Raw genomic sequence first — 23183 nt, forward strand, 5'->3', positions numbered from 1 at the left:
GGGTCACACCTCCTGTGACCGCGCTTCGGTTTCTTCCCTTTTCGCTAACCTCCCCCAGAAATGTTAAGAAAATGCACTTTCACTGCGACTCGCCCCTCATTTTTATCTTTTACCAGTGGTAATAAAAACCTAATGCGAGTTACAAATGCCAGCCACTTATGTAATTATGAGCTTTCTAGAAGCCACATTAAACGAATAAAAAGAAACTGGTGGAAGTATTTTTAATATTTTATTTAACCCAGTATGTCCAGCATGATTTTTTTTTTTGAGATTTATTTATTTGAAAGGCAGAAAGAGATCTTCCATCAGCTGGTTCATTCCCCAAATGGCCACGACTGGGGTCAGGAACTCCATCCGGGTCTCGCACGTGCGTGGCAGGGGCCTAAGGCCGTGGTCCATCCTCCGCTGCTTTCCCAGGCGCAAGAACGGAGAGCCGGGACTTGAACCAGCGCGTCCTTATTTATAACGCGAAGCCATACTGAGGCTGGGCCACAATGCCGGCCATTCTCTCTCCTTTTTTTAATGTACAAGTGAAAAATGAGTGTATGGTTCATACTCATGCAACATTTCAGTTGGGATTAGGCCCAGCTAAACTTTCAAGAGCCACAAGTGCCTAGTGGCTGCTGCATTGCATAACACAGTTCTAGATACTATTTTTGTACAGGTTACTCTCTTTGTCAGGGCTGTTGGTGCTGAATCTAAATGAAGACAAATATAAGTAATGAAAAGGAGAAAAAATCTATTTATTATTCAAGCATTACCACAAATTGATTTAGCCCTGTGTTATGAGCAGGACTTGGAGATTTTCAATCTTTTCATCTTAAGAATCATTTCAATAATGGACAAAAAACTCTTGTTAACTATTTTCTCTTCTCTCTAATAAAAACATCAATGTCTTCACCTGAATCAATGAGAAAAATGGCTTTATTGAGAGCAATCATGAATAAATGATTTAGGCTGTTGATGTCAGGCAAAAATAGGTTAGGGAAGTAAGCCAAGCAGCAAATGTGCTTCTTTGGTGTAAGGAGAGAAAATAGGATTCAAAGACTGGGGAGCTGGGTTGGGATCCTACCCTTGATCATTACTGGTTGTGTGGTCTTAAGTCAGCTTCTCTGAGCTCTAGTTTCCTCATATGTAAAATAGTTATTTTGTAGCACTGAGCATTTTTTTTTCAGTTTTGAGATACTGTATTTTTAAAACAGGTCACAACATGAAGCTTTTGGCCCACTTTGCCATTGTACAAGCTACACGTGCTTGCTCAGCAATTGAGGCCCCTTTTTAGTAGCATGTGCAAAAAGTGAATAAAAATCCATATAAAACAAATATTCAAATCATTTCCATAGAACACAGGTGTGACCCTATTTCCTAGACTTCCATATTACTGTACCAACTCAACTTCTGCAAAAACATTTCGAAACTAGCAGTAATTAAGTTAAATGGACGCTATTTACTGCAAAGATTACAGTTTAAAAATTAGATAAAGTGATACTCATAACTTTTTTTTTATTTGCTTGCAACATTTTAAAATGCACCAGTCTATGTGGTTGTCAGTTCTTTTTATCTGGACTTCTCTGTGCTGTAGGAAAGACCTATAAAGGATGCACAAAAACTCAGAGTGAGTCCTCCTGGATGTTCTGTGAAATAGAAGCCCCCATTTTGCCTTTTTTTTTTTTTTTTTTTTTTGCATTCACCCTTTTTGTTTCCTCTTAAAATTTTCCTGACAGGTAGCACCATTTCTAACACATAGGGCTTTCTTGTGTGAAGATAATGCTGTACCCATAGGGCAACTTTACAGCTTCTGTTTGTTAGATAGTTAGATGACAGATATCTATCCTTCACCTTCTATTTTCTACTATGTAACTTTAGCCCTATCATTACAATGTGTGAAAGGTACACTTGAGTATAACACCAATGGATTTAGCATTGTGATAAATAGCTAGTATGTATTGAGTGTTTTATTATATGCCAGCCACTGTTCCATGAACTTTAATTTTATCATACCCTGTAAAGCAGCCATTCTAAAATCCCCATTTTTACAGGAAAGGTGCCAAGATACCACAAGGGCTCAGATACAGCCAGAGACTCTTGTAGGGCTAAGTGCCAGGTAGTAGGTAGTGCAAAATGGCAAGAGGCCACACACACACACAAGCACCATATGGGACTTCCTGAAAAGAGTCTTTAAAAACGATCCTCTTCCACATTTATGCCTTTTAAAATTAATTTATGGTGAAAGGTGTGCAGGAGAATTAAATTCGGAGAGGTTGGAAAATACATATGGGAAAGGGCCTGCTGGGAACTCTGGGAAAGGTATGTTTCTTTCGACTGGCCTTGAAAGGTGCTCCTCAGGATGACCTCCCCCAGCTTCCTGATCTTAGATTCCCTCCCTGGTGACAGGTGCACCATGGGAGAACTCTGTCTTGGCACTTACCATGCATTCCAGATTGTTAATATTTGGTTTAACTGCCTCTTCCACTAAAGTAGCCCTCTGAGGGCAGAAGATGTCTTTTAATCTCTACACCTTTAAACTCTAACCAGGAACTTGGTCCATATGGGCTTTTAACAGAATTAGGACTCATCTGAAAATGCCTTGCAATTCCTTGGGTTCTACAAGTGACAGAACTTAGTGAATCCAAGATCATCCTTGGAGTTTTCTCATAGGAGCAGATAGTACAGTTTTTTAAGTTTAGACAATAGGAGGAATTTTTTAAAAATATCAGGGAGGAAATCCTTGCAAACCACAAATTCAAAGCTGACTTATATCTATAATATATAAAGAACTCTCAAAACCCCACTGGAAAAGAGCAATCCATTTAGAAAATGGGCCAGATACATTAATAGATGTTTCACTGTGGGCACCGGTTCTAGTCCTGGTTGCTCCTCTTCCTATCCAGCTCTCTGGTGTGGTCTGGAATAGCAGTGGAGGATGGCCCAGGTCTTTGGGCCCCTGCACCCATATGGGAGACCTGGAGGAAGCTTCTGGCTCCTGGCTTAGGATCAGCTCAGCTCCAGCTATTGCATCCATCTGGGGAGTGAGCCAGCGGATGGAAGACCTCTCTCTGTAACTCTGTCTTTCATATAAATAAAATAAATCTTTTTAAAAAAAAGAGTGTACAGATAGTATTTAAGCCCGTAAAAAAATTCAACATAATTAACCATTAGATAAATGAAAATTAAAACCTAAATAGCATTTTATTAACTGCTTAGCATAATGGCTAAAATAACACATATAAACAAAATCAAATGCTCAGAAAGATGTAGCGAAACTAGAAACTGAGTCACTCTACATTGATTGTGGGAATGTAAAATGACATAGTCAATCTGGAAACAGTTTGACAATTTCTTTAAAAATCATGCATGAAACTGCCATACAACCCAGCAACTGCACTCCTGGGCATTAATCCCAGAGAAAAGAAAATTTATGTTCACCCAAATCCCTGTATCCCAAATAATTTGTATTCAGATGTTGAGTCTGTCCAAAGGACCTTGATTGAGCACTCTGAACACTTCTGTGCAAACACAGGCTACTCCATTATTTTATGTATTTTATTTATGTAGCATGTCTCATTAGCATACACTTTCAGTTCCCTGAGTTGTTTGTTATCCTTGCCTTCTGATTGGCTGTTATTCTCACCTCCTGATTGGTTGTTATTCTGCTTCTCCCTGTTTGGTTAAATCTGTACTCTTCAGAAAGCAGCCAATCAGAGAGAGCCACTGTGTGTATATAACAGCCCCACTAGCAAGCTTCTCTGCCGACTCCTTCCTTGGAATCCCCCTCCTGACTGCTGTGGCAGGAGGTTTCTCATTTTGCTCACTGTCCCTGTCTGCATGGCAATTCTTCCACATGGGACAAGAACTATGATCATCCTCATTGTCCCACTACAAAACAACTACTGATACAGCAATTTTAATGGATCTCAAGGGACTCAAGCTAAGTTGAAGAAAGTATCAAAAGATTATTGTATGATCCCATTGATATAACCTTGAGGTGACAAAGTTATTAAAATGGACATCAGATTAGTGGCTGCCAGAGATTAGGAAGGAAGTGGGGTTATTAGCAGAGTGGAGACTATGATAGAACTATTCTGTTCTGATTGTGGTAGTGGTCACATGAATTGACACATGGTAAAACTGCATGGAAATGGCCAGCGCTGCGGCTCACTAGGCTAATCCTCCGCCTTGTGGTGCTGGCACACCGGGTTCTAGTCCCGGTCGGGGCGCCGGATTCTGTCCTGGTTGCCCCTCTTCCAGGCCAGCTCTCTGCTGTGGCCAGGGAGTGCAGTGGAGGATGGCCCAAGTGCTTGGGCCCTGCACCCCATGGGAGACCAGGATAAGTACCTGGCTCCTGGCTTTGGATCAGCGCGGTGTGCCGGCCGCAGTGTGCTGGCCGCGGCGGCCATTGGAGGGTCAACCAACGGCAAAAGGAAGACCTTTCTCTCTGTCTCTCTCACTGTCCACTCTGCCTGTCAAAAAATAAAAAATAAAAAAAATGTCATGGAACTGAATACATGTGCATGCACACATACACACACACAGAGGAGTGCATGTAAAACCAAGGTATGTGGAATGTATCATTGTCAACTTCCTGGATGAGATATTGTGTTACAGTTATGCAAGATGTTACCATTGGGGGAAACTAGGTGAAGAGTAGATAAAATTTCTCTGTATAAAACTTGATGCGAATCTACAGTCATCTCTAAACAACAAGCTTTAGAAGTCTAACACATACAAGTACAATAAACCTTGTTCCTTATTCCATCTCTCCTAATTCTTTCCTAGCTAGTGCAGGTCACTCTTCCCCACTAAAATCATCATGGCAACTTAACAAGCCATTATAAATGAGTGGCAGCATCATTACGAGAGAAAAATAATTAGCTGCTGTGTTTGTTCTCATCTGTGAAAGCTATCTTCCTCTTCTAGTCTCTTGGTCCTGCTGTGAAATGTAACCACAGATAGTCAGCCCTTCAAATTCCTATCTGGATCAATGCTCATATCAATCTTAGAGTCTGAGATAGCCAGGAATGCTGTTTGGGACCTCCCCAGTATTTAGTGATACTTGTTTAATATTGATCTCTCAGTGGGATTGTAAACTATGTGAAGAAAGGAATTAATTCATTAACTTGTTTATTCATTCAAATACTGATTGCATGCCTGCTTCGGGCCAGATGCTGTTTTTGGTGCTGATGAGATGCAGGGTTGTGAGATTCACAGGTGGAAGGTATATGAGACTTGAAACAGATGCTTTTCATGAGCTGTTGCAGAAATTTTGGCAAGAAATTATGCTGGCCATTAAGATAGTGGTGGCCTTGGTGGGGTTGGAGAGAAGGGCCAAATTCAAGAGATGTTTAGCAAGTTGACAAATAGTGTGTGAGGCATTAATGAGGGGCCAGAGATAAAGAGGACTACCAGGATTCTGGCCTTGTAATTCAGCCTATCAGAGTGGGGATACTGGAAGGAAACAAGTTCAGGAAAAAAAGGGGACCCTTACTAATTCTATGTTGTTCATTTCATTTGGCATTTGGAGAAACCAAGTAGAATTGTTCAGAGGAGAGTTAAATTTGTGATATTGGAACTCAGACCAATGTTGCTTGAGTTAGGGATTTGATAACTGAAGCCAAAGGAGGAAAAGAGATTCCTTAGGAAAATTATATAACAGAAAAGGAAAGAGAAGCACCAAATTTAATGGCTGGGTTGAAGAAGAATCTGTGTTCTTTGTTTACATAGGATTAAGATGGAGAGAAGCCAGTGGAAAATAGGTTAAAGAGGGAGAGCCTGAAAGTGCCCATTCTTGCAAAATTGTCAAATAGTAGGAATCCAAGGAGTTCATGAAAGAACACCCTTCTCTGAGACTGACATTTAGTTGGCTATGGCTAGTGTGTCCTGCACCACTTAAACAACCGAGCAAACAACCACTTCCGGGAATCTAGTGCACGTTCACTAAGCACTCTTGCAATAATATTACTGCTTGAAAAAAACTCCATATTAAGAGGAGCAATAATAGCAATACTAGCTAATATTTAGCGCTATGTTCCAGGAAAACACTTTATATAGATTATCTCACAGAATTATCTCATTTAATTTTCCAAACAAATCCTTGAGGGTAGGTATTATTATATACTCCATTTCATGCTAAAAATACTGATGTTCTCATTTGCCCAGGACCACACAGTGAGCAACCCAGTTCAAAATCCAGAGTTCACAAGTGTAAATGATATGCTACACTATTTCCAGAATAAATAGGCCATACAAATATAAATATTCCATTATTTTTGAGTTATATTTCTTACTGTAATTAATAAATAGGCATTTCAATGATAATAGCAATCAGAATAGTATAGGTTTGTGAGTTATGTGGGTGTAAGAAATTGTAATAGGAAATAGAGATAGTAGGTATAGATAGCTTTGTCTAAGGTTGGCTGTGAAACAAATAGGAAAGTTATGGGAATGGTTTTTGAGGCAGTATGTTAAGGAATTTTTGTTGTTATTGGAATTTTTTTAAGAAGGAATAAACATGAGTATGTCAGCTAAAATCAAGGAAGATAAGGAACTTATCAGGGAAAGGAGGAAAAATTGAGGGAGCTAAGAACTAGACAAATTCAAAGTGTAGGCAGCAGGAATAATTTTGTGTTATTTTTTATTTATTTTCATTTCATCTGGGAGAGAGAAAGAGAGTTTTTTTATCTGCTGATTGATTCCTCAAATGTCCACAGCAGTCAGGGCTGTGTCCAGACCCAAGCCAGGAGCCTAGAACTCTATCTGAGTCTCCCACGTGGGTGGCAGGGACCCAAGCACTTGATCCATCACCTGCTGCCTCCTGGAGTGCAGACAGACTGGAAGCTGACTTAGAAGAAAAGGAGCCAAGACTCAACGAGCACTCTGATGTGGACTATGGGAATCCCAAGTGGCATCTTAATTGCTGCACCAAGAACTCACCCAGCAATGGTGTTGGACAGGAGTAAAGCTATTTCACTAGGACTTGAAAATAGATGCAAATATTGCAGGAGTGGGAGAAAGCTGGAAACTTTAGATGGTCTCAGTAAAAAAATAAATAAATAAAAAGAGATGTCTTGGTAACAGTAGTGGGCATCATTAAAAAAAGAGGGAGCTTTAGGAAAGCGACGGGTGGCAAAAGTTGTTTTGGGAGGGGAAGCTTATGGGGAAGAGAGGCAGTCATAGAAGCACTGATGGGTGATAGGTTCAGCTCAAGTTGGAAACTGGGGATTTGCAGGGGCAACACTCTGAGCCATTTTGTGATTTTTCTATAGCTACTCTTTTTTTTTAAAAAAAGATTTTATTTATTTATTTAAGAGGCAGAGTTACAGACAGTGTGAGAGAGAGACAGAGAGAAAGGTCTTCTGTCTGCTGGTTCACTACCCAAATGGCCACAATGGCCAGAGCTGCACTGATCCGAAGCCAGGAACCAGGAGCTTCCTCTGGGTCTTCCATGCGAGTGCAGGGGCCCAAGGACTTGGGCCATCCTCCTCTGCCTTCCCGGGCCACAGCAGAGAGCTGGATGGGAAGAGGAACAGCCAGGACTAGAACTGGAGCCCATATGGGATGCTGGCGCTGCAGGCGGAGGATTAACCCACTGAGCCACAGTGCCAGCCCCTGTAGCTACTCTTGACAACCTGCTGCAAGGATCCAGAAGCCTGTTCCTGGAAATGTAATTCTGTCTTGCAGATAAGGCAGAAGCATAAAGACAGAAGGAGCTGAAAGGTGGTTTATGGCTGAGGCTTGATAAAGGGTTAAGAAAGAAGATAGATGATAGATTGGAAGAAAAGGGGCATCAGGCAACAGAAATAAGGAGTAGTAAATAAAAAGTATGAGATAATAGGAGTTAGAAATTTTTAAGGACTCCTGAGTGAATAATTACATCATGCAATATGCTACTAATTGCACTATTCCACTAATTGAACTGAGTGCTTGCTGGCCAGCAGCAAGGTAATAGCTAGAAATACTCATTAATCAGATGATGTACACCATCCAAGTTTGGCACTCGAGAGACAAGAGTGTCAATGTTTAATATCTAAATGTCAAGCAAGAGGTCTCTTGCTACTGGCATGTTTGTTTCCCTATCTCTGACTCAGTCCATTCACTGCTCTTTCTGTTGGCATGTGGTCAAAAGTTAGCTTCTTGCTTCTATTTCAACCACCCCCCAGGCTACTCACAGGGTACTCAGAGTGTTTTTCTTCCTTTTAATAGAGCCCTTGAAATAATTTGTGGAAAATGAGATTAAAAGATAAATTTATTTTGGTGTAAAACATTTTAAAAATCTATGCAGTGGGACTGCATTGTAGCATAACAGGTAAAGCTGCTGCCTGCAATGCCAGTATCCCATATGGGCATCGGTTCATGTCCCAGCTACTCCACTTCTAATCTAGCTCCCTGCTAATGTTCTGGGAAAGCAGCAGAAGGTGGTTCAAGTGTTTGGGTCCCTGCCACCCAAATGGGAGACTTGAATGAAGCTCCTGGCTCCTGGCTTCAAGTCACCCAGTGCTGGCTGATGAAGCCATCTGGGAAGTGAACCAGCGGAGGGAAGATATATCTCTCTCTGTCTCTCCCTATCTCTCTGTAACTCTGAGTTTCAAAATAAAATAAAATTCAGGCAGCGTTTTCATAACATACATTTTCCATGAATTTTTGAAGGTCCTTCATATGCGTGGATGTATCCAACATGCCCCCTTTCTAACTCATATACTGAAATCCTAAACTGCAAAGTGATAATATAGGAAGATGGGACTTTGGGGAGGATTGATTAGGTCAGGAGGATGGAACCCTCATGAATATGATTAGTACTCCATTAAAAGAGTTCTCAGAGAGATCCCTTGCTCTTTCCATAATGCGAAGTTATATCAGGTTATGAGGGAGCAGGCCCAAGCCGTAATTTTGGATTCCTTAGCTTCCAGAACTATGAGAAATAAAATCTTGTTTACAGACCACCCATGGTACTTTGTTATAACAGCCCAAACAGACTAAGGCACACAATGATCAAACACCTGGGTTTCATAGCACCTAAGTCAACCTTGAATGAGTTGGAAAGGCTTCTGTGAGAATGCCACAACTCAAATAAATCAAGTATTCTGGACATAATCTATGCAAATGAATGGGGAGGGTAGAACAAGAGTGAATTTCTATTCCTGAGTTCACAGAGGACTCCCTTCTCCTCAGTGTTCTGAGTGGGCTTTTGTCTTGTTGCTTCTCTTGGGGGAGTCTTTTTACATGCTCCCTGGAGGGCACTTTGCCCTAGAAGGAATCACGAAGTTCAGAACTAGAAGACTTAGATCTAAGTCAAAGCTCTATTTCTTGGTGTGACTTTAGTTCAGTTGACCCAGGCTACAGCTTCTTCACGTTAAGACAGTATTAATAGTAACTATTTCGGAGTTACCTATTCTACGGCGGCATGCCTTGTGCTTTTATACTCCTATAGCGATTATGTAGATTAAGAAACGAAGAATTCATAATTATCAATATGAATTTGTAGACACTTTTCAGGTCTACCTAGTTTAAGCTCCTAAATGAATTACTCCATGAAGCTATTTAAAATGTTTGCGATAATTCCATAAGTTATTGTAATTTGTCTTTTACTTAATGATTTATTTATTCATTTATTTTCCATCCACTGGTTCATTCCTCAAATGGTCACAACAGTCTGGGCTGGGCCAGGCTGAAGCCAGAAGCCAGGAACTCCATTCAGGTTTCCCACATGGATGGCCAGACTCAAATACTTAAGCCATTATCCACTGCTTCCCAGGCACATTAGCAGGGAGCTGGATTGAAAGCAGAGTAGCTGGGACTCTCTGATGTGAGATGCAGGTGTACCAAGCAATGGCCTAATCTTCTGTACCACAATATCTATCCCTGTCCACTACTTAAAAGCTACCACAGAGGATTTGACATTTGGCCTAGTGGTTAGGATGCTGGTTAAGATGCCTGCATCCTATATCACAGTGCCTGGGTTCAACATCTACTTCTGGCTTCTGACTCCAGCTCTCTGCTGATGCAGACACTGGGAGGCAGCTGTGTGAGGGCTCAAGTAATTAAGTAAGAACTGGACTGAGTACCTGGCTTGTGGCTTTGGCCTTGGCCTAACCCTGGCTGTTGCAAACATTTGGGGAGTGAACCACTGGCTGGGAGTGCTAGCTCTCTCTCTCTTTGTCTTTGTATTAGGATGTTTGAGTAATGCAATCCTTACAGTACCTTAGCTACACTATATCTAAAATCATCAGGAAGGGGAGTTTGATGATTAGCAGGCCAATTAAATATTGAAAACATTAAAGAGAAGAGGAGTGGAGGGTGGGGAGTTAAAAGACCTCTTCATCCCCAAATTCAGGATGATCTCTTGGCCATCATTTGCTTCCTCTACTTCAGAAAAGTCCCACCCGATAAGAAACCATTTCATAAGAATGCCTTCTTATTCTATGGGCAATACTCTAAAAGGCAGAAACAGACACAGAGAGAGCTCTCATCTACTGGCTTATTCCCAAATGCCCGCAAAGGGTGGGACTGGACCAGGCAGAATTCAGGATCATGGGACTCAACCCAAGTCTTCCTTGTGGATGACAGGAACTCAATTAGTTGAGTTGCCTTTTGAGTCAGGAGCTGGAGGCAAGTATTGAACACAGGCACTCTGATGTGGGACGTGGACATATTAGCTTGGTATCTTAACTGCTAGGCCAAATGCTTACTTCTTCAATACTTTTAATGAAATGAATGTACATTACTTTCATCCTTTAGATTATAGACATGATGACCTTGGAATAATTACAATGGTGAACATGTGTTTCTTTTTGTAATTCTAATAATAACAAATATAACTAAATGGAAAGAATTTTATATGCTTACTTGCATACCTACTGCCTAGATTCTCCAATTAATATTTTACTATACCTACCAGGCTCATTTTTTAATTATTTGTTTTATTTGAAAAAGCATAGAGATAGAGATATAGAGATACATACAGAGCTCTTCCATCTACTGGTTCACTCCCCACATGTCTGCAACAGCCAGGGCTGAGCCAGGCTAAAGCAAAGAGCCAAGAATTCAGTACAGGTTTCCCACATGGGTGGCAGAAACCCAAGTACTTGATCCATCATCTGCTTCCTCCCAGCGTCACATTAGCAAGAGTCTGAATCAGAAAAGGAAGAGCCAGGACTCAAATCAGGCACTTTGAGATGGAATGCAGGCATCCCAAGTGGCATCCTAACAATTATCAAGCTTAATTTGTAAGCATTTTATTTTGAGATAATTGTAGATTCACATGCAATTGTATGAAATAATACAGAGAGATTTCCTACACTCTTCACCTAGTTTCTCTCAATGGTAACATCTTGCAAAACTATAGTATAATGTCACAAACAGGGTATTGACATTGACAATCAAGATCCAGAACACTTCCATTACCACTGGGATCCTTCAGGTTGTCCTTTTATAGTCACATCTCCTTCTCCCCTACCCTAATGCCCTCCATAAACTCTGGCAACTTCTAACCTATTTTCCATTTCTATGGGCATTTTGTACAGCTATTAAGACACCCCTTGGGGGGCCGGCACTGTGACATAGCCACCTGAGTGCCCGTATTCCATATGGGCACCAGTTCCAGTCCTGGCTGTTCCACTTCTGATCCAGCTCTCTGCTGTGGCCTGGGAAAGCAGTAGAAGATGGCCCAAGTCCTGGGCCCCTGCACCCATGTGGGAGACCCAGAGGAAGCTCCTGGCTCCTGGCTTCGGATTGGCGCAGCTCTGGCCATTGCAGCCATCTGGGGAGTGAACCAGTGGATGAAAGACCTCTCTCTGTCTGCCTCTGCCTCTCTGTAACTCTGACTTTCAAATAAATAAATAAATCTTAAAAAAAAAAAAAAAGAAGATACCCCTTGGGACCCTGTGTCTGATATTCGAGTACCTGATTGAGTCCTGACTCCTCTTATTCTGATCTAGTTTCTCACTAACGTGCACCCTGGGAGGCAGCAAGGGATGCTTCAAGTACCTGGGATCCTGCCACCCATGTGGAAGACCCATATCAAGTTTTAGTCTCCTGGTTTTGGTCTGGCCCAGCCCTGGCTGTTGCAGCTGTTTGGGGAGTGAACCAGCAGATGGAAGAACTCTCCTCCCCTGGGTCAACACCCCCCCACCCCCCGCCTGTAACTCTGCCTTCCAAATAAAATAAATAAATCTTAAAAAAAAAAAAAAACAGGTGCTACACACAAAGTTTGAGACTTGAAGAGAAACCAGATGGCTGAAGCTTAAATTGCATTTTGAGCTACACAAAGAAATAGTTTACTTGGGGAGAGAGGTGATGACTCAAGTTATAGAAGGGTAGAAAGAAAACTCACTGAACAAAAATTGCCTTATTATAGTGATAAATATTCCCAGGTAATGGTCATCAGAAGGTCACCCATGGGAATCTCTGTCTGGGCCAGATGTTAGACCCCCAATCTCTTTTTCCTGTGAAAATACTTTTTCCTGGCAGATAGAGGAGAGTTCCAGAGAAAGCCTGTTTGTATCTGTTGATATCTTCTACTGCAGATGCCAACCTTTCCCCAGAAAAATAGCTTTTTATTTTTAAAAATATTGTATGTACTTATTTGTCTCAGACGGAGAGACAGAGAAAGAGAGAGAAAGAGATCTTCCATCTCCTGATTCACTCCCCAAAATGGCTGGTACTGGTCCAGGTTGAAGCCAGGAGACTGAAATGCTATTGGGTTCTCCCACATGGGTGTGGCAGTGGCCCAAGTACTTGGACCATCTTCTGCTGCTTTCCTGGGTGCACAACAGGGTGCTGGGTCAGAAGTGGTGCAGCCTAGGCTTGAAGTAGCCACTCTGATATGGGATGCTGGCCTCCCTAGCAGTTTCTTAACACACTGTGCCACAATGCCAGCCCCAGGACACCTTGTGTCTGCAGCCCCTCTAAATAGCTACCTCAAAATACCCTGAAGTACATTTCGGGGTGGCTTATTTTGACCTCCCTTATGGGAAGCTATTACAGCAGCCCTAGTATGCTAATACAGCCTCTTTCCCTCATCATCTTCCCAAGCCCCAAAAGCTATTATCACACCAATAATTTTTATATTGATGAAAAGATAACAGATTTTTAGTATTTGGTACTTACTATATGGAGAAGACAATATTTACAAAACTATATTAGAAACTTTTTTATTTTTAAATATTTATTTGAAAGGCAGAGAGAAAGAGAGAGACAGGAAGAATCTTCTGTCCACTGGTTCACTCCTTAAATATCTGTCATAGCTGGGGTGGGCCAGGGACTGGAGCTCAATCTGCATCTCCTACATGACCACCTGGGATCCAACTACTTGAGCCATCACTGCTGGCTCCCAGGATGCACATTAGCAGGAAGCTGGAATTGGAAGTGGAGCTGGGATTTGGCCCCAGGCATTCTGATATGCAATGCAGATGTTCAAGCAGAGTCTTAACTACTGTGTCAGATGTGTGCCCCAAATTAGTTTTTTAGATGCTCTCAATAATTTCAACTGAAAACTAGTTTTACTTAAATAGCTTTAACAAATTGCCAATGACTTACCCTTGTAATGGCTGTTTAGTATCAGTTCTCCTGCTCCTTTTCCAATTACTGTTGATTAGCATGTTTATGTAGTCAGTATTTATTTCCTAAAATCAAACAGTCTTTGTTGATCTGCTTAGGAGAAGAGGGAGAAGACTGAGTCAGTGATAGTTCCCTTAAAACCTGTTAAGTGTTTGCATTATCAGACATTACCAGAGTCTAAGAATCTTATCTTTTTGGAGCTGTTTACTTACAACGTTCAATATACTCATAAAAGGGAAGCTTGGGACAAAAAACTTGAACACAATAATCACAATGGAAAGACATGAAAGCTACATAAGTAGATGCTAAGTCTGGGAAGATATCTTCTCAGGCTCAGCTTACATTTTGAGTTTTGGCCCTTGGGCTTGCTTAGGTTATAGGCTGCCAAGTAGATTCTAATGGTATGTGTAAGTCACATTCTTGTAGACTGGGATCTTTTTGCTTCTTGATGGTTCGGGACTCTAAATGTTAAATAGTGTTTTTAAACATATGTGACTACAGTCTCTTTTCAGAGGGCTTAAATGTTGATGTATGTTCTAATTCCAAAATATATTTAAAATTAAAGTATCCAATTATGTCGTGATCTGTAATGAAAACTTGCATAAAAGTGAAAGGTACCATTCTAAGAGGAGGGTTTGGAGGCCAGGATAACCAGGGAGGAAGGAGTGGATGTCACAAGGAAGACAGAGCTTGCAAGATAATAGGGTAATATAACGTTTTATTTTGATTTATTTATTTATTTGAAAGGCAGAGTTATAGAGAGGCAGAAGCATAAGACAAAAGAGAGAGAGAGAGAGAGAGAGAGAGAGAGAGAGAGAAGAGAGCTTCCATCTGCTGGTTCACTTCCCAGGTGGCAGCTACAGCTGGAGCTGTACCCATCCAAAGCCAGGAGCCAGGAGCAGGGGCCCAATGACTTGGGCCATCTATTGTTTTCCCAGGCCACAGCAGAGAGCTGGTTCCGAAGTGGAGCAGCCAGGACTCCAACCGGCACCCACAGGGGATGCTGGCACTGCAGGTGGCGGCTTTATCCACTATGCCACAGCATGGACCCCATGGGATATAACATTTTTACAAAAAGTTTATACAAGACAGCGTGCGCCTAAGATTCAGAAGCAACCAACTTACAAACTTTTGGAACAGTCTAATAATCTTTGGGGAACTCCATCTATGAAAAATAGAACTGTATGTAGGGACTCAAACTGATACTCTGATAAGAGAAACCCATAGTGCCATAATGCTTACCGGGAACTACTGATTTTCAATACCAGAAAAAGAATGAGCTGCTCCCCCGCCCCACCCCCCAACTCCCGACCCCTACAAGTTTGTAACAAGAGTATAGTCTATATCTATCCATCGTGGGACCTGCAGTATCTTGGACCTGTCTCTATGGTTGCACATATGATGGTTCCTTATTATTTTAGAATATGGGGGCACGTCCCTTCCAAATGTAGACGCTCCCAGGGGACGACCGGGCTTTTACCTTGTTTGGATCGCACTGCAAGTCCTTTAGTTGAATGACCTTGTGTGTGGTTCATCACAAGACACACTGTCAAAGTAAGCGTTTCTCTGTGGTTCGTTTCTTTTTATAAAGACATGCAGACCTGGTTTGCTTCATGCCTTTTAGCTTCATAATTCTTCTACTTGTCTTAAATATCTCAACTAAAATAAACAGAAGTGACTTTACACTGAACCCTTAGGGTGACTCATCTGTGGGGAAGTGAAGCATTTTGAACTCTGGGCTTTATTCCTGGCACTTTCAGTCAGAATACACCTGCAGATGAGTGAACGGAAGGAACAACTAGGTCTCTTCTTGTTAACAGTCTTTTTAACAGTTTTGCAGAGAGCAGCCTGGGGCTGTTAGGGAAAGGTAACGAAGCGCGCCGAGGGAGCCTTGCAGCCGCGGGATTTCCACACTTACAGCGACTCGGGCTTCCCAGCAGGCCGGCTGTGATGATGGAAGACGAGTACGCAGATGTGTGCTAATTTTCGGGCCTTGACATCGGATCTGAGGAATTTAACTCCACCTCCCCCGCCGGAATGGAAAACTACGCCCCCACGCCCGCCCTTCCCCTCCTCTGCCGCGTTCCCCGTGGCTCTCTCCTGTTACAGAAGTTCTGATTTTTCCTAGAGAGCTTAGAGGAAAGTCAGGTACTCGAGCTCCCGCGTGCTGGTGGGACGGGGGACCAGAAAGCCCTCTTGCCTCTGGTTCTGCAGGGGGAGAGGACAAATGGATCCTTGAGAACTTGCGCGGCCTCCCCCTGGCACCAGGTTTGACTGACAAGGACCGGCCGAGGGAAAACGCGGAGGCGGGGCTGGGGGCCGGGGCCCAGGCACAGACAAAGAGGTTTTGGCTGCCACGGAGCGTGGGAGGACTTCTCCTGGTAACCGACCCTTGGGCTCAGAAGGGGCGTTTCGTCAGACCGCTCGCTTTCCGGGTCCGAAAAAGGACAGGCGACCGGGTGGAAGGGGAAGGTTCCGGACGGGGAGGGGACGCAATGTTGGGGTGAGGGGCGTGGGGGGAGGACTGCGTGGGGTCACGTGGCTGAGGCGGCAGCTTCGGGTTTGGGGCTGTTCTTCCGGGTTGGAGGCGCAGCGCCGCGGGGCCCCAGCCCGGGTCTGCCAGCGCGGCGATCCCTCACGGCCCGCGGCGCGCGGCCTCCCGGCGCAGGTGAGCGTGGCCGCGCGTGCAAGCGGGGTGCGCGCCCAGGGCGCAGCTGGGGCAAGGGTGCGGGGCTCGGGCGGACAACCCCGACCCTCACCTGAACCGAGACCTGTCAGGTAGCAACGGGGGGGCGGGGTCGGCAGTGCCCTGGGCGCCGGGGGCGCAGGGGCGCCAGTAGGCCCCGCGCCTGGGCCTCCGAGAGGGCGAACCTTCCCTTCAGGGCCACCTTTCTTGTCTTCTGCTGGGGCGACGCGGAAGGGGGTGGGCGGGTGGATTGGGGAACTGGCTGCCCGCAGAGGGCAGGGAACGAGGCAGCAGCTGTGTAGGTGCAGACAGTGGAGCTTTAGGGGACAGGGGTCGTCCGGGGTCAATTCGACGTCCAGAAGGGGGCTGGAGAGGAAGGTCATAGAGGACTTTCGATGGCTAGTTCCCTCAGAAAGGTTGCAGCTGGATGCCCCGAAACTGTGCCTGAATCTTGAGGGAGTTCAGTGAGGGTGCCTGGTGTGGGACGTAGGAGCCGGTGCAGAAGATGTGAGTGCGTGTCCTGGCGGGCGCGGGGTGGCGGTGCGGGCCTCTGCGGGAAAGAAAGAGGGGCCCGGGCCTGTGAGAGGGGGAGAGACAGCAAAGAGGGCAGCCTGGGCACAGCCAATTCAAACTCAGGAGGCGGAATGACTATTATGCAGCCTGGGCCAATCGGCTTTCAGGGAAGGTTATAAATAGCGGTCCCGTGGCTCCAAGCGAGCCGGTGGCAGTTCCTTGCAGAGGGAGGGGCAGCACCCAGTGGCAGTGGCGGAGGCTTTGGGCGAGGTCACGCCGCCTGCCAGGCTATGCTGGTCAGGGTAGGGTATTGTGTCCTTGCTGGTATGTCGCACTTTTATAAGCGTGCCATGTTTGTGGTAGCAGGTGTCCTTTATTCGCCCTAGGAGCAGGGCAGTTCTTAAGTGCTGTGTGGCTCAGGAGCCTTGGAACTGGCATTCAGAGGCGGGAGGCTTCACTGCCTACCCACTCTTCTGATGTAAAAACGCTCCCCCTTCAACACAGCCCCTGGCCCCTTTCCGTTTGCAAACCTGGGCTTTTTTTTTTTTTTTCCCTTTAATTGAGTAATTTAGATCTTATCAGCAGGCATGCGCAACTGCTTGCCTTTGCTTATAGAATCAGTTTTCCACAAGGCTACACAAATATTTCATTTAAAAAGGAAATTTCCTGAAATGCCTTGGAAAATGTGTCCAGGAGTTGCAGGCTTCAGATTACCTAGCCCTAGTGTTTCAGTCGTTTAACTAGCTCCCCTCCCCCAATAAAGCCAAGAACACAACCAAACCCAATGCACACTTATTATCTTCCTTTACTTTTTGGAAAGCACTGAGCCAGAGGTCATAACAAAGTCTATGTTAACAGCTAAGGCTATTGTGCTCTTTTAATCCCTATGGCAACCCTGTGAGTTAGGCACTATTACTGTTCCCACTTTGAAGAGGAGGAAACAAGTGCAGAGCTGGGAGGTGACTTGCCAAGGTCACACAGCTTCCATTCTGGAGTTCACCTCTTCCTCTCTCTGTTCTTCTCCCTCCTTAGGGCTGGCATTTGCTCTCAAGCATGTTAATATCTATTGGGGTAGTTACCCAGATAAGGTACAGTGCATAGCACTTGAACTCTATAATGTGTATTAAAGTGCATTCTTTTTTATTCTCCTTTCAAATTTCAGCTATGAAGTTTTCCATGTAAAGTCTTAAAGTCATGGAAGCACACGGATAATAAGATAGCTTTAAAGTGAAAATAGGGGAGAATGTGCCAATTAAGATGGAGAACTATGGTGTAAACATTTGCTGGCCGTTGATAAGGTGGATTATACATTCATCTTTCAGGGCCATTTATATTTGATGCAGGCTTAGTGATGTGGACTGCTCTTGCCAGAAGACTGTCCACTGATCTCCGTCCTGTGCATTCATACCTTTAATGAAGTAGGGTTTTTTTTTTTTTTTGGAGAAATTGACTTCTGGAAGTCTTGGTCCTTTTGATGTCTGATGCCCATTCAGGGATCTGGTTGGCATCAAGTTACCATTTTCCAAGTAGGCAGGACAAATTTTCTAACTGGAGGCCAGGAAATAAGACTTCACAGGGTCTTGACTCTAGCTTCCTGTTAATGCAAACTTTGGGAGGTAGTGGTGATGACTCAAATTGTTGGATTCCTGCTACCCATGTGGGAGACCTGGATTGAGTTTCTATCCTTTGGCCTCAGCCCAATCCTGGCTTGTGTGGGCATTTTGGAAGTGAACTGGCTGATGGGAGCTCTCTCTTTTTCTCCATATTTTTGTCTGCTTTAAAATAAATAAAAAAATATAAAAAAACAGGACTTCAGCTGAAAGCATTGCAAAATCTCATCTAATCATAAGCTTTCTAGAGCCTAAAAGGATGCTAACAACCTGCTTTCCTCTGCTCTTTTTATAGATGAGCAGACTGAAGCGAGGTTCAGGTCATTGAGCAAGTGACAGACTTGGACAATACAGGGCTGTATTGTAGCCAGCTTTGTTCATTTGCTGATGAGGTTTGGCAAAGCTTTGGGAACATGTGAGAAGGATAGTTGTTGGGTAGCACTGAAATGTCCAAGAAGAGAAACGTGGGTAGATGTGGAGGTTGGAATAGGAGTAGGTAATTCATAATGGTAGGAAAAAATCTCCCTCAAGGCAGCAATTATCTTTTACATATCTTTGTATCTCCCTCAGTTTTTGGCATAGATTCAGTTTTGAATATGTGGCTGGATTTTGAACTAACTCATTTGCTGTCCATTGTCAGCCGTGAGTAACCCTAGACGTGACCCATGAATGAATGAGGAGGGTATTTATGGGACTAGAGACTGCTTCAGGACAGAAATGAAGTGATATATGAGTATGTCTAAGCACTTTGCAAATGTAAACCATCTAATCAAATGCAGAGAATTTTTCCTACACATTTTTAATTACATGCCCAAACACATCTTACATGCTTTCTCTTCCTTTTTTTTTTCTCTCCCATTTTGTTCTTTCCACTTGAATGCCTTCCCCTTCCTCCCCTGAGCCCTCCGACAGCACATGAGCACCTTTGTTCCATGAATGAACTCTGGACTTGCGTTATTCTGCTTTCACTTATTGACTTTCCTTATCTCCAACTATATTGCCCATCCCAGCTTGATTTTACAAGTACTCCTAAATGCAGTACTCTCTGAGACATTGTCTTCATTCCATGTTTGCTGAATTAAAGGGCATCTCACAAATAAATACTGCTTGCATTGAGAACTTCTTTTACCAATGTTGTTTGCTGTTTTTTTTTTTTTTTTTTTTTTTTTTTTTTTTTTTTTAAGATTTATTTATTTGAGGCAGAGAGAGAGATCTTCCATCTGCTGGTTCACTCTCCAAATGGCCACAATTGCCAGGGCTTGGCCAGGAACTAGGAGCCTCCTCTGGGTCTCCCACATGAATGGCAGGGGCCCAAGTACTTGGACCATCTTCTGCTGCTTTCCCAGGTCCATTAGCAGGGATCTGGATCCAAAGTGGAGCAGCCAGGAATCAAACCGATATTGGTATTAGGTGCCGGCATTGCAGGTGGTAGTGTTGCCTACTATGCCAAAATGCTGGCACTACAGCAGCAGTTTTGTTTTTTTTTTTTTTTTTTGAAGATTTATTTATTTACTTGAAAGTCAGAGTTACACAGAGAGAAGGAGAGGTAGAGGTAGAGGTAGAGAGAGAGAGAGAGAGAGAGAGGTCTTCCATCTGCTGGTTCACTCCCCAGATGGCTGCAATGGCTGGAGCTGTGCTGATCCAAAGTCAGGAGCCAGGAGCTTCTTCCAGGTCTCTGGATCTCCCATGTGGGTGCAGGGTCCCAAGGGACCCATCTTCTACTACTTTCCCAGGCCATAGCAGAGAGCTGGCTCGGAAGTGGAGCAGCAGCCAGTGCTTGAACCGGCACCTATGTGGGATGCCAGCACTTCAGGCGGTGGCCTTACCCCGTACGCCACAGCACTGGCCCCACAGCAGCAGTTTTTGTTTTTGTTTTTTTTTTTTTTTTTGACAGGCAGAGTGGACAGTGAGAGAGAGAGACAGAGAGAAAGGTCTTCCTTTTGCCGTTGGTTCACCCTCCAATGGCCGCCGCGGCTGGCGCGCTGCGGCCGGCGCACCGCGCTGATCCGATGGCAGGAGCCAGGAGCCAGGTGCTTTTCCTGGTCTCCCATGGGGTGCAGGGCCCAAGCACCTGGGCCATCCTCCACTGCACTCCCTGGCCACAGCAGAGGGCTGGCCTGGAAGAGGGGCAACCGGGACAGAATCCGGCGCCCCGACCGGGACTAGAACCTGGTGTGCCGGCGCCGCAAGGCGGAGGATTAGCCTAGTGAGCCGCGGCGCCGGCCTACAGCAGCAGTTTTGAAATTAAAAATGAACCATGCTTCTCATTCTTTAGAGTTGAGAGAGTGTTTTTGAAGTCTGTTGGGATGAGGAGCACAGCCACATAATGGTCCACATGATGAGTCAGAACCTAGGTCCTCAGATTCTTGAAGGAAAGAGGAGAACATAGGGAATCATGGGGTGGTAGGAGTGCCCTCAGTGAATCCCTGGACATCTACCTAGGAAGGTGAGGGAGGTAGCCACTAAAGCCTTAATGACAAAGATTAGCGACCTGTCACCCAGCCCAGTTAGAGTTGACACAAAGTGGGCTTGTGTGAGAACCACCGACTAAAGATTGCAGTTACTCCTACATCTGAAGCACAAGCCTATGTGATAAAGGCATCATGGAATCTCTTTCTTTTTTATTCTGGGAGTTATATCCTGTGCATGTATTTTCTTGAGAAATGTGTGTGGCAGACATGGATCTCCTGTTTACTTAGCTTAGCCTCAGTTCAAGGGAGTTCACTGACTGAGCATCCTGAACACTAAGTAGCAGGTCATTTTCTGTGTAACCTGGGGAGAATTAAAAGTTACACTAAATTGTACAGAATTGTAGATAATTTAAGGGAAACTCAAAGGTAACTTTATATGTAATTTTTTCTGGACTGCTGACTTAGAAGATGACTTTCATGGAATATGTGACTTGACTCTGTAGCTACATGGGGTGTTTTAAAACTTTTCAGCTACATTCCCGAATCTGATAGACTTTTGTGACCAGGGGCTTGGGCTTGCATAGTGAGTTTATAATCCCTGTTTTAGTGGGGAAAATGAATTCTAAGTTTTAAATATCTGAATTGGAAACAAACTCATGAGTTGTCTTTTGTAAGTACTTGACAAATTCTTTGTAACTGCCCACATACTGCTATGTGTAACAGCTATGTTCTCAGCTCTTATGATTAATATTTTTCATATTTTTGATGTTCAAAAGATATTTTCTCTGAGTATATAAACATTTTATTTTCTCTCCTTTTAGTTATTTGTCTTCAGGGAAATTAGGGATCCAGAAAAAAGTTTGGAGCTCATACTAGCATGGCGAACCTGTTGAAAACAGTGGTGACTGGCTGTTCATGTCCCTTACTTAGCAATTTGGGACCCTGTAAAGTTCTACCTGGGAAGAAGGATTTTTTACGAACATTTCATACTCATCAGGCACTGTGGTGTAAAGCCCCTGTCAAACAAGGTAAAGTCTCACTTTAGTGTTTTTAAATCAAACCTTCAAGTCATAGAAACTAATAGATTAATTGCTGATGATTGGTAAATGGAAAAGCCTTGCAGTTTTGTGACCTGGTGCTTGTGACCGATCATTGTAAATGAAAAAACAGTGAGTGCTGTCTTATATTTTCCAATTTTCCATGTATAGAAGTTCCTAATTGCCAGTGCTAATAGAGAATCAAAGGTAATGGAAAAAGAAAAAAAAAAAAAGCACCAGCAGAGTTGTACATAGGCACTCATTGCTCATAGTAACCATTTCCTCACCAGTCCTTCCCCCTGGTTAGTATTGGGGAATTTTACCATATGTAGCTCATTTGTGCTCAGGAATTAGGAGTTCAGTGTATTAACTGATCTACATTAATGCTTCCTAGTTTAGTAAATAGCATTATCATTATTATTATTAGTATTATCATTATTATTAGTAGTAAATAGCATTATCACAATTGCTCAAGTCAGAAATCTTGGAGTCATATGTCCTCTAACTCAAATCTAGAGTCTGCCCTTTTTTTCATTGTCACCTTTGTCACCTTGGTCCAAACGATCACCATCTGTTACCTGGCTAATGTAATGCTCCAGTCTCCTAAATGATCCCTGTGCTTTCTAACTCTGTCCCCCTACAGTCTGTGCTACACGTATGAGACTGCTCTTTAAAACACAAGATCATGTTACTCTTCTACTTCTTCTAATTCATACACAGAAAAGGCAGTTTTGCCCAAGGACCATACCAGCAGTTCTGTCTACCCCTCCGTGACCAGAACTCAGGCATATGGCTGGCATTTGTAGTTGTAAGATTCAGACATTTAGTCTTTTGTTCCAGAAGGCAACATATCTAGCTAGAAATGACATTAGGTGGAGAAAATCAGTGGGTATTTGGGAAGCCGTGTTTGTCACAGAGAATAATGCCCTTTCTTTTTAAAGTTCATAATACTATTTGGCTATTCATCAAGGACTCCTACACTGCTAGGCATTTTGAGTTTTCATGTCTGCCTTGAATAGATTTTATAACCTCTTTTCTTGATGTTTTAAGGATATTTTGGAGAGGACATTATTTTGCCTATCACATGCCTTATCTTCCAAAGTTGACCAATGAAGCTTTAACAGATACTTAATTCTTGAATATAAAGACAAACTCATGATTTTTAACATATTTGAATATGTTTTACTCCTTTGTCATTAATTAGTATTCCTAGATGCTCAAATTATCTCATTTGGTCAGTGGGAGCCCTTTATTTTTGACATGACTTCAGTCATCTTTGTTCACTTTTTTGACTTTTGGTTAGTAGGGCCTAAAAGTAATCTGGAGTTGTCAGATAATTAACTTCAGATAAATAACTATGTTATTTAACATAGCA

General features: G+C 43.4%; 1 protein-coding gene and 1 long non-coding RNA gene across 12 annotated transcripts in view; one reads left to right on the forward strand and one right to left on the reverse strand.

The window, feature by feature from the left end:
- Positions 1-216: 216 nt before the first annotated feature.
- On the reverse strand, positions 217-15304 carry LOC138845192 (uncharacterized). Of its 2 annotated transcripts, none has more exons than XR_011382033.1 (3): positions 15032-15304; positions 13531-13641; positions 217-698 (listed from the first exon to the last, which is right to left on the reverse strand). It is a non-coding gene; the product is annotated as an uncharacterized lncRNA (long non-coding RNA). The 2 variants fall into 2 exon arrangements; XR_011382032.1 differs by having other exon boundaries at positions 217-1589.
- Positions 15294-23183, forward strand: part of NNT (nicotinamide nucleotide transhydrogenase) — a 104214-nt gene continuing 96324 nt past the window's right edge. Inside the window, exons 1-2 of one of the 10 annotated variants that reach the window (XM_008262181.4) lie at positions 15294-15932; positions 21593-21799. In XM_008262181.4, coding sequence (XP_008260403.1) covers positions 21649-21799 — 151 coding nt within the window. In that variant the 5' untranslated portion in view covers positions 15294-15932; positions 21593-21648. Of the gene's footprint in view, positions 16330-17286; positions 17839-19515; positions 20220-20596; positions 21800-23183 lie in introns of those variants that run through there. The other 9 variants (XM_008262180.4, XM_008262179.4, XM_051853488.2 and 6 more) reach the window with 9 other exon arrangements.

This window comes from Oryctolagus cuniculus, chromosome 14 (assembly GCF_964237555.1).
Source record: "Oryctolagus cuniculus chromosome 14, mOryCun1.1, whole genome shotgun sequence".
NCBI classification, from domain to species: Eukaryota; Metazoa; Chordata; class Mammalia; order Lagomorpha; family Leporidae; genus Oryctolagus; species Oryctolagus cuniculus.